Source organism: Chelonia mydas, chromosome 1 (assembly GCF_015237465.2).
Source record: "Chelonia mydas isolate rCheMyd1 chromosome 1, rCheMyd1.pri.v2, whole genome shotgun sequence".
Classification (NCBI taxonomy): domain Eukaryota; kingdom Metazoa; phylum Chordata; order Testudines; family Cheloniidae; genus Chelonia; species Chelonia mydas.
In genome coordinates, this window is record NC_057849.1 from 8,313,544 (window position 1) to 8,324,251 (window position 10,708).

The following is a 10,708-nucleotide window of genomic DNA, read 5'->3' on the forward strand; positions in this document are numbered from 1 at the left end:
TAGGCAACGAGGTTTGCTACAGGGATTTCTTTCCTGGGTTAGTGTTTCTCTGTTGTGGTGTGTAGTTGCTGGTGAGTATTTGCTTCAGGTTGGGGGGCTGTCTGTAAGCGAGGGCTCCTTGTTGTTTTTGTGGATACAGATGACTCTCTGATACAAGATTTCATAGCTTCACATACGACGACAGGTTTCAGAGTAGCAGCCGTGTTAGTCTGTATCCGCAAAAAGAAAAGAAGTGCTTGTGGCACCTTAGAGACTAACGAATTTGAGCATAAGCTTTTGTGAGTTACAGCTCACTTTATCAGATGCATGCAGTGGAAAACACAGTGGGGAGATTTATATACACAGAGAACAACCCAAGGGGATATCAATGTTTAGCAGATTAAGACTTCTAGAATGATACGTCACAGGGCATACTTTGTACAGAACATACCATAATTACATCATCATGGTCAATATGGGGTGCTTTGGAGTGCAGAGGAAACCTGGTCTGCTGTATGGAAAGGGAAACTGAGGCACACGACTGCATAGCATTGATGAATACCTGTACTGAGTTCTCACCAATTGGAACAGCACAATGGTTGACAATGCTGCACATATACAAAGACAGGTTTTCTAGTGACCCAGAGAAAGCATACAGAACTTTGTAAAAACACATGTGGAGAACACTACAATGTTTGCAACACTTGGGCATTGTATGTTCCAAACCTTAAGAAGGCCGTGGGCACACTGCCTCCGAATTAATCAGTGACTAGCACTCCTGCAGTAAACTAAGAGGGGAGGTGTGACATTCTGCACCCCAAAGCAACTCCCTGGCACTCCCATATTTACCAAGGTGATGTGATTGTGATATGTTTTATACAAAGTATGTCATGTAAGATATCAACTGGAAAGTTATGATTTGCTGAATATGATTACTCTATTTGTATGCACGTCTCACTTTTGTACCTAAAGTTCTGAAAGCATGCGAGGGCATATAACAACTCATGTGACACTGGACTCCATTTTTGCCTGGACTTTTCCACTAACAGGGCTGGGGGCTTTTGCCTGGAAAAATGAAGCTCCCTCCACAAGGCAGAAGCCATAAAACGTGGAAGTAATAAAATCACTCCCCTCATAACTCAACACCTGGAAAAACCTTAGGAAGAAGGACCGAACTGGGGATTTGGTCCCAGGCTGAAGGCATTTCTAGCCTGTGTATGGAAGACAGATGGATGGTTTGTACCATCAGGGTGACACACAGCGTGATTCAAATCCTGACTAGTTTATAGAACTCAGATTGTCATTTTGCTTTATTTCTCAGGTCATCTCCTTTGATCTGTACACTTATTACTTAGCATCACTTAAAATCTATCCTTCTGTAGTTAATAAAGAGGTTTTATATATTTTTACCTAATACAGTGTGTTGTTTGAAATGCAAAAGGAAACCTGCTCAGGAACAGAGGCTGGTGCATTGTCCTCTCCACACTGAGGGAGGGGCAGACTGGGTAATAAACTTACACTCGCCAGGCTTCTGATCAGGGTAAGACATTATAGCTCTGGGGTCCTAGGCTGGGGAGCTGGGGGGAGGGGGGAATTGGCTGGAGCCTCTCTATTGTTGGTTCATGAGTGCCTAGTGAAAACATTCATACAGTTGCACCTGGGTGTGTCTCTTCCTGTGGAAGTGCAAAACCTGGAGCAGATTGCAGCTTGTCACAGCCTCACAGTGTGAGAGGGACCCCAGGTTGGTATGCCAGAGGGCTCAGTGGCCCAGTTGCAGGTTGCATCCTGGGCAAGGCTCTCACAGTCATATAACAAACAAGCATTGCTACACCATGAATCCATTTCCTTCTTGTCATGTGCTCAGTTACTAATGGAGAGACCGTGGTGACAGTAGGGAAGTCAGGACTCCTGGGTTCTGTCTGTCATTCTCTGTGTGACCTTCACCAAGTCACGTCTCCCTTTGCCTCAGTTTACCTATTAGTATAATGGGGATATGTTCATAGTGGCTTTCCTTTGCTAGGTGTTTTGAAGATCCTTCAATGAAAGTTGCCGCACAGTATGATGATAGTTACAGATGAGAATTACTGATCTCTGATCCCTTAGCGATAGCTCCGTGTGCCTGTAGAAAGTGTTTGTATCTCCCCTCAGTCACCTTTCTCCAGATCTCTGTGTCTACTGTCTACCCATTAATACTGGGCATTTACAGGGTATCAGACCCTATGGAGAGCTGCCCATTATCCTTTGTTTTCTTACCAATCAACTCTACTTTTTAAAAATACACAGAGCAGCCAATGCCTCTTTGACTCAGCGGAGAGCCCAAGAGTTCTCATCTCCCTTTGGGAAGGTCCCTTAATTACTGTTTACTCCCGAAGCTGGATAAACAGCACAGAAGTGCAGACACTGAAAGAGAGACATTGGCTAGAGTGTCTCTGGTCTCCAGCCTGTTTCCGTTCAGATGCTGCTTCCCCCCTACAGGCTTAGCAAACCCCCCTGGGATTGTGCACAGCTAGATTATAAACAGTGCACATCCCTGTGTCAGCTCTCGGCGTGGGATGCTGCTGCAGATGCTGGGGTGAGAGAGGTGTGGAACACGGCTGCCTGCAGGGGGTTCCCAGGGAAGACACGTTTGGCTCAGAATTCACAGGTACCCATCTCTTGCCGAGGAGCTCACCTGCTCGACACACCCAGTGCAATGTGGGCGTGATGGGTTAGAGAATAGGTCTGTGGTCCTTTCCGCTCTGCGCAGCCATTAAACATGCTGGGGCCCTTGCCACAGGGGATGTGTTTGCTCCAATATCACTGGGCAAAATGTCCCTCTTTGCTCTGCCCCTGGCTCATGGGCTCCAGCCCCAATGTGGCTGCATTTCAGTGGCGCACAGGATCCTTCAGGCTGAAAGGTGACAGTAGAAGGACAGTACGAGGCCAAATTCTGAGGCTGTGGCCTGTATGTTTTCAGGCCCCACTGAGGCAAAACTCCCCTTGGAGTAAAAACTGAGTAAAGACCTCAGGAGCCAGCTGTGTGTGAGTTAATGCAGAGGGACTCTCACCTCCTCTTGCATTTCAGGCCTCTGGCTGTTAACAGGGGGGTTCTCACCTGACTTTCTGAGAGAAAGCATGGAGGGGCTAGGGCTCCTCACTGGAATAAATATATGCATTTTTCAACATGGGCAAGACATCTTTTCTTCTGGCTTCATTTGAGAAGTCAGCTGAACTGTTATGCCTGAAATGTTCAAAAAACAATTCAGCCGCAAGCAGACACCCAGTGTGGGAAATTTCAGTCCAAACGGTTAAAGTTTGGCAAACTGAAAATGAGATCTCCTAACTGAAGATGTCAGACAGCTGTTAGTATATAGACATTCAGGCCTGTCTGCAAAGGCCTATACTTTCAGAATTTAGGTGTATTCTTATCACTTAGCTAGTTATAGAGGTACAAAACAAGAATCAAAATCAGTCTGCCTGTTTCTAGGCCGTCTCTCGCTATGATAGTCTAAGGCCTTGTTCTTAGGCTAAGGCCTTTGGTTAAACAGCAGGGGCAGCAATGAGCTGGAAAGTGAACGGTCACGTCCTCACCAGTCACACTGAAATAGAGCAGTTTTGGGCTGTTTAAAAAGGTGATCCAATCTATCCTTTCCAGAGAAAGGGAAGAGTCTAGAAGATTTAAAGAAAACTTAGCTTGATAGCCTCCTGTTAGGCAAGAACTCACTTATCAATAGCTGGGGTGCATAATCCCTCATTTCTTTGTTGTTCTATCACTGTATTCCCCACTTCCCTATTCTTTGTCTGTATAATCTCTGTCTGGTTCTGTGATGGTTTCTTTTTTGATAAGGGGGCCGGGATTGGGAACAGGGAAATGGGCACAGGGACACAGGCAAGGCTCTGTGACATCAGAAGTGGAAAGGGGGACACTGAGGAAAGAAATTGGAATCGTTACTTGAGGGAAATTCATCCCAATAAACATCAAATTGTTTGCACCTTCGGACTTTGGGTATTGCTGCTCTCTCTTCATATGAGAAGGACCAGGGAATGGGAGGGTGAAGGGATAAGCCCTCTAACAACAGCCTTAACTAACGGTGGATCCACCAGCACCACCTGCATTTGTGAATCCCATGCAGCTATGCTCTTTGCTCCAATAATGTGTGGCAAGGAGTTCCACTGGCCAAATATGGATTAGGTAAACAATTTTCCTTTCTCAATGTTATCTATTCAGACTTTCAAGGTAATTGAATGTTCCCTTGTTCATGTGCCTGACCTACTTTCTTTATCGATAGATTCATAGCGTTTAAGATCAGAAGGGACAATGAGATCATCTTGTGTGACCGTCTGTATAACACAAGCCACGAAATTTAACCCAGTTACCCCTGTATTGAGCTCCAAAACTTGTGTTTGACTAAGACCTATTCTACACTAGGATTTTACATTTGTAGAATCATAGAGCCACAGGGTGAAAAAGGACCTTCACGGATCAGCTAGTCTAACCCCCTGCCAAGATGCAGGATTTGTTGTGTCTAAACCATCCAGGACAGATGCTATCCGACCTCCTTTGGAAAACCTCCAGTGAAGGAACTTCCACCACCTGCCTAGGCGACTGTTCCATTGTCCTGCTGTTCTTACAGTGAGGGAGTTTTCCCTGAGATTTAATCCTAAATCTGCTCTGCTGTACTTTGAACCCATTGCCTTTTGTCCTGCCCTCTGTCTCAAGAGAGAAACAAATTTTCTCCATCTTTTTTATGGCAGCCTTTCAAATACTTGAAGACCGCGATCGTGTCCGTCCTTAATCTCCTCTTTTCCAAACTAAACATACCCAGTTCCTTCAGCCTTTGGTCGTACAGTTTGCATTCCATCCCTTGGATCATCTTTCTCGCTCACCTCTGGATCCTTTCCAGTTTCTTTACATCCTTTCTAGACAGCGGTGACCAAAATTGCACACAGCACTCCAACTGAGACCTAACCAGTGCTGAGTAGGGCAGTACTATCACCTACCATGACTTGCATGCTATGCCTCTGTTAATGCAACCCAAAATTGAATTTGCTTTTTTTCTAACAGCAAAAGGATCCACACCCCTGAGATATGTCGCTATATTCAATCTAACCACAGTGTAAACAGCATTCTTCCATTGACCTCGCTACCATCTCTCAGGGAGGTGAATTACCTACAGTGATGGGAGAACCCCTGTCATCCATGTAAGTAAGTGTCTACACTTCTGCTGTAGTGTTTTAAGTGTAGACAAGCCCTCAAGCAGATTTTTCCAGAAAAGCATCCACTCTGGACCTGCAGACATGGGGCGTTGGAGAATCCACCACTTCCCTTTGCAGTTTGTCCCAAAGATTAATCACACCGACTGCTAATCATTTCGCCCTTACTTCCAATTGGACTTTGTCTGGCTTCAGCTTCCAACCATTGGGTCTTCCTCTGCCTTTCTAAACGAGATTACAGAGCTGGTTAGCACCCACTGTTTTCTCCCCATGGAATTCTCTGCTTGATTGTCTTTTTGATGAGATAAATAGATGAAGCTCTTTTAATCTTTCTCTGTCAGGCATCCTCTCCTGTCTCCAGTCATTTTTGTGGGTTTTTTTCTGCACCCTCTCCCATTTTACAACATCCTTTTTGAAATGGGTACCCCAGAACTTCACACAGTCAGTTTCATCAGTGCCATGTACAGAGATAAAATCCTTCCCCTGCTCCAACTCACCACTCCCCTGATTATGCATCCAAGGATCTCATTAGCCATTTTGACCAGAGCATCACACCGGGAGCTCATGATGACTTAGTTGTTCACAATCAACCCTAAATCCTTTTCAGGGTCCCTGCGTTCCCTAATACAGTGCCCTAGTCTGGGGGTCAGGCCTGCATTCCCTGTTTCGAGAGGACCACTTTGCATTTCACAGTATTAAAACATTTTGTTTGCATGGGCCCGGCTCAACAAATGCTCCAGATCAATCAGTATGTCTGCCCTGGCCTCCTCATTGTAACCACTCTTTCAGTCTTTGGGTAGTCCGCAAATCTTACTTGCAACAATAATCTATTTGATTCCAGATGATTGATGAAAATATTGAACAGCATCTGGCCTTGAACTGATCCTTGCAGAACCCCACTACAAACACCTCCATTTGCTGAGAATGGCCCATTGACAACTGGTTTCTGAGATCTGTTAGAAAGCTAGCTTTTCGTCCATTTAACAAAATCTACTGATATAGTGTTCATTTTTTAAACTGAATGTTTTCCCCTACTAAATCCAATGCCTCAGAGAAATAGAAGTTTGTTGCATCTGTTTGGTTATCTTGATCAACCAAACATGTACTCTCATGAAAGGATGAAATCAGATTTATTTGACAAGACCTGTTTTCCATAAACCATGTTGTTCACTGGCATTAATTATACTCCTAGACTTGTCGCTTTCCCTCCACTGCCTGCATTCCATCTTGTCTGCATCAGACTACTACTGCACCTCCCAGAACATATCTTCCTTGCTCCATCTTGGGTGCTTTCTTATCCGGTGGAGACACTCGGCTGGAGTGGAGGGGGGTGCCTCCTTTCAAGGACATATCTGGTAAAGCATAAGTAACAATAAACAAAAACATTATCTTTAACTATATGTACAGAATTGAAATGCTACATTAAAATACACTGCTGGTAACACACCAGTCACTTTCCCGCTGACCCTTGATAAGCAGACATGCCTGTGAACAGTGCAAGCATGGTGAGTGTTCCCAGGGGCGGGAGACATTGTGCCTGGGAGAAAAGCAATGTGAAAGGGGTCATGCAGGCACTTCTTGGGGGACAATACATGAAAGTTTCCAACCCTTTTCCACAGGCGGGAGTCATTGTGGCAGATATCTCTCTCCTCAGGGTAAGCAAGGGTGCATCTACTATATGCTTGCGGTTTCTGCCCCAGTCCCTATGCTGCTCACCTGTGTGCTGCTTTGGTCCTTGCCCAAGTAATTGCAGAATGGTGAGAGAAAGTGTCCCTCAATGGGGGAAGGAACAAAGAAGCTCTGCCAAGGAACCTCCAGCAGAGGATTGCAGAGTACCTGCAGGAAGGTTTCCTAGAGATCTCTCTGGATGATTCCAGTGAAATCTTGGTGTGCATCAAAACCCTGTTCTGCCATTCTGCCTAGCTGCTTGGGGAAATGCCCAGCAAACACAATCACTGCCAGCCTTGTACATTTCTCTGCCCTCAACCCACCTCTGCACTTCACAAAGCAAAACCACTTACCAGGGGTCTCCTCTCCTGCTTCTGGCTCACCTGATTGTGACTGCCGAGACTGGCTGGACACCTGCAGCGTGGAGAACAGCTCCTGACTGGACACAGCACTGGGCAACCCTGGCATAGGCTGCACATCTTTTAATGCCTCCACCTCTTCATGAATGACTTCCTCCTCTGGGTTAGGTCCAGTTTCTTTAGGCTCCAGCCCCACCGAAATATCCACAGGGCTCTTGGTGGTAGAAGTTGGGTCGCTGTCAAGGATAACGTCCAACTCCTTATAAAAATGGCAGTCTGGGGCTCAGCACAGGAGCGACTGTTTGCCTCCCTTGCCTTCTGGTACGTGTGCCTCAGCTCCTTCACCTTTGCTCTGCACTTCAGCTTCTCCCGATCATAGCCCTTTTCCCACAAGCTGCAAGAAATCTTCCCCTAGGCACCGAAATTCCTAAAGCTGGAGCACAGCTGGAACTGCACAGCTTCCTCTCCCCAAATACTGAGCAGATTCAGCAGCTCCACAGTGGTCCAAGCGGGAGACCATTTGCTGCATAGAGCCGCCATGGCCACCTGGGAAGATATGATGTGAACACTCCACGCCGAGCAAACAGGAAGGGGAATTTCAAAATTTCTGGGTCTTTAAAGAGGGAGGAGAGGAAAGTATTTACTTGGATGCAGGGCAGCAGAGTTGAAACTCCTGACCAGAGAGGTTAGAATGGGCATTGTGGGATGCCTTCCAGAGGCCAATTACAGTGATGAAATCAAGCACAGTGTGTACACTGGCACTTCAGTGACAAAATTTTTGCATAAAAAGCCTTACAACTCTCGTTAAGGTGCCTTTATTACATCACTGAAACTGAGGAGTTGTGTCATCAAAAGTGGCTTTGTAGTGTTTACACCTCCACTATTTCTTCAGCAAATGATGCCTTTTGGCAAAAAAAGGTGGCAGTGTAGACAAGGCCTAAGAAACAATCAGGGAAAACCAGTATCCACTCGTGTTTCCTGTTGGCACCTATAAAGATTTCCCACACCACGATGTGTAGGAATTATTGACACAGGGAGCACCATAAAATATGGAAATGGCATTATTAGGGTCAGTTGTTCATAATTCATTTATCTGAATAATGAAAATGTCATTTTTCAGTGTGTGTGGAGCGACCAACCTGCTTCATCCATGAGAACAGCCTCCAGTAGTGCATGAAGTGTCTCATATTAACACTGTCTCTCCATCCAGGTATTTGTCCTGCGACTATCGCCCTAGACCCTGGGCACATACAGGAAGTCAGGGGAAAGTACGGTACATGCAGGAAACACCATTCTGCTTCAGTGTTGGACACTTTCTCTCCTACTCCATGTCAGATTCCAACTCAACTGACTTCAACAACCCCTCCACCTTCATCCTGCTGGGCATTCCTGGCCTGGAGGCAGCCCATGTCTGGATCTCCATCCCCTTCTGTGCCATGTACGCCATAGCCATCCTGGGGAACTTCACCATCCTGTTCATCGTGAAGAGGGAGCCAAGCCTCCATGGGCCCTTGTACTATTTCCTCTGCATGCTGGTCATCACTGACCTGGTCCCGTCTACGGCCGTCCTACCCAAAATGCTGAGCATCTTCTGGTTCAATTCCAGGGAGATCAATTTCAGTGCCTGCCTCACCCAGATGTACTTCATTCTCAGCTTCTCTGCGATACAGTCTGGGATCCTTGTGGCCATGGCTTTTGATTGCTACGTGGCCATCTGTGATCCCCTGAGACATTCCACCACTCTGACAAACCCTGTGGTGGTCAAAATTGGCCTGGCCATGGTGCTGCGTGGCGTCATGATCGTATTGCCCTATCTCTTCCTGGTGAGGAGGTGGCCATATTGCAGAACGAACATCATTCCCTACACATTCTGCAAGCACATAGCTGTGGTGAAGCTGGCCTGTGCCGACATCCGCATCAGTAGTTACTACAGCCTCTCTGTGGCTTTCTTGGTGACCGGTGTGGATGTGTTTTGTATCGCTGTGTCCTATATCCAGATCCTCAGGGCCATCTTCAGCCTCCCAACAAAGGATGCCCGCCTCAAGACTTTTGGGACCTGCAGCTCCCACCTCTGTGTCATCTTAGCCTCTTACACCCCGCATCTCTTCTCTGCCCTCACGCAACGGTTTGGGCACAATGTGGCCCTGCATTTCCATGTTCTCATGGACAATGTGTATCTCCTGGTGCCCCCCATGATAAACCCCATCATCTATGGGGTGAGGACCCAACAGATCCGGGATAGGCTACTCCAGCTCTTTACTCAGAAAGGGACCTAAAGTTTTCTCCTGGTGCTCTGGTTCTCAGACCACACTCCATTCAGAGGTAGCTGGTGATATAATGCTGGGCCCTCCTACCTGAATCACTGACTGGCCAGTCAAAGAGATATTAAATCCTTTCCTCACCTTACTGTGCTGTGTCAGCGTGACAAACTGGGGAATCTGTCTATGTGCAACTCATAGGGTTGCCACCTTTCTAATTGCTGGTAACTGGAAGCCTAAGGCCTCACCCCTCTACCCTGCCTCTTCCCCCAGGCTCCACGCCTCTTCCCCTCAAGGCCCCTCCTGCAACTCTCTCCTCTCCTCCCCCTGTCACTAAACATTGATATCTCCTTGGGTTGTACATGCGATCATTGTATGTGAAGTTATGAAATCGTGCTATGTGTGTGTTATTAAAGTTCAGGCTTGTTTCAGGCTTGATGGGACTACAGCTGATTTAAACCAATGAAGTCTCTGGAGTACAAAGATCCCATCCTGGATGCGTTGCTCAGTCCTTTGTTCAGAGCTTCAGTTTCAAGCACAGTTCCTCCAGAGGGCAGAAGCAGGATTGAAGACAAAATGGAGGGGATTCCAGGACCTTTTATATCCTCTGCATGTGGAAGGATACCCCTTTCTTCTTACTGTGGAAAATCACAGCAGAAAGGTGGAGCTTGGAGTCACATGGGCGAGTCACATGTCCATGCATGACTCAGTTTGCAGGCGGCAGCCATTGCTCACATGCTATCTTGAACGTTCCCAGGAAGGCTCCTCAGATGTGGATTGGAGTCTCCCAAGCTCCCTTGTCAGTTAAGTGTTTCTTCATTGGGCACTTACTCAGAATAGTCCTTTCTTGAGAAGCTGACCAAATGCTTCATGGATGCTACTTAGAATCAGACACATTGAGATACAAGAACATAGCCAATATTCGTAACTTCAAATACAAAAATGATACACACATTCAGACAGCATAATCATAACCAGCAAATTACAGCCTTTTTATAGAAACCTTACTCAACCTACTTTGTACAAGATTTGGTGCCACTATAAGACCTTGCTTGCAACAATGATCTGTACGATCACAGTTCACATCAATAACATCACCCCCCTTCAGGAGGGATCTCAATTTCAGGCAATCTTTGGGGTCTTGGTATGCCAGGGTCTGATGAGGTAAGGAAGTAAGAGGGATTTTTATGTTGGCCAGCCCTCTGCAGAGCTAGGTCCCAACCCCAGGGTTATGCCCATGAAAATAATCCA

The 10,708-nt window shown here is 46.4% G+C and overlaps 1 protein-coding gene across 1 annotated transcript; it reads left to right on the forward strand.

The window, feature by feature from the left end:
• Positions 1–8,461: 8,461 nt before the first annotated feature.
• LOC114020140 (olfactory receptor 52R1-like) lies at positions 8,462–9,475 on the forward strand. Its single transcript, XM_037889648.2, has one exon. The coding sequence runs from the start codon at positions 8,477–8,479 to the stop codon at positions 9,473–9,475; it is 999 nt and encodes a 332-aa protein (XP_037745576.2). The 5' UTR covers positions 8,462–8,476.
• The last annotated feature ends 1,233 nt before the right edge of the window (positions 9,476–10,708 follow it).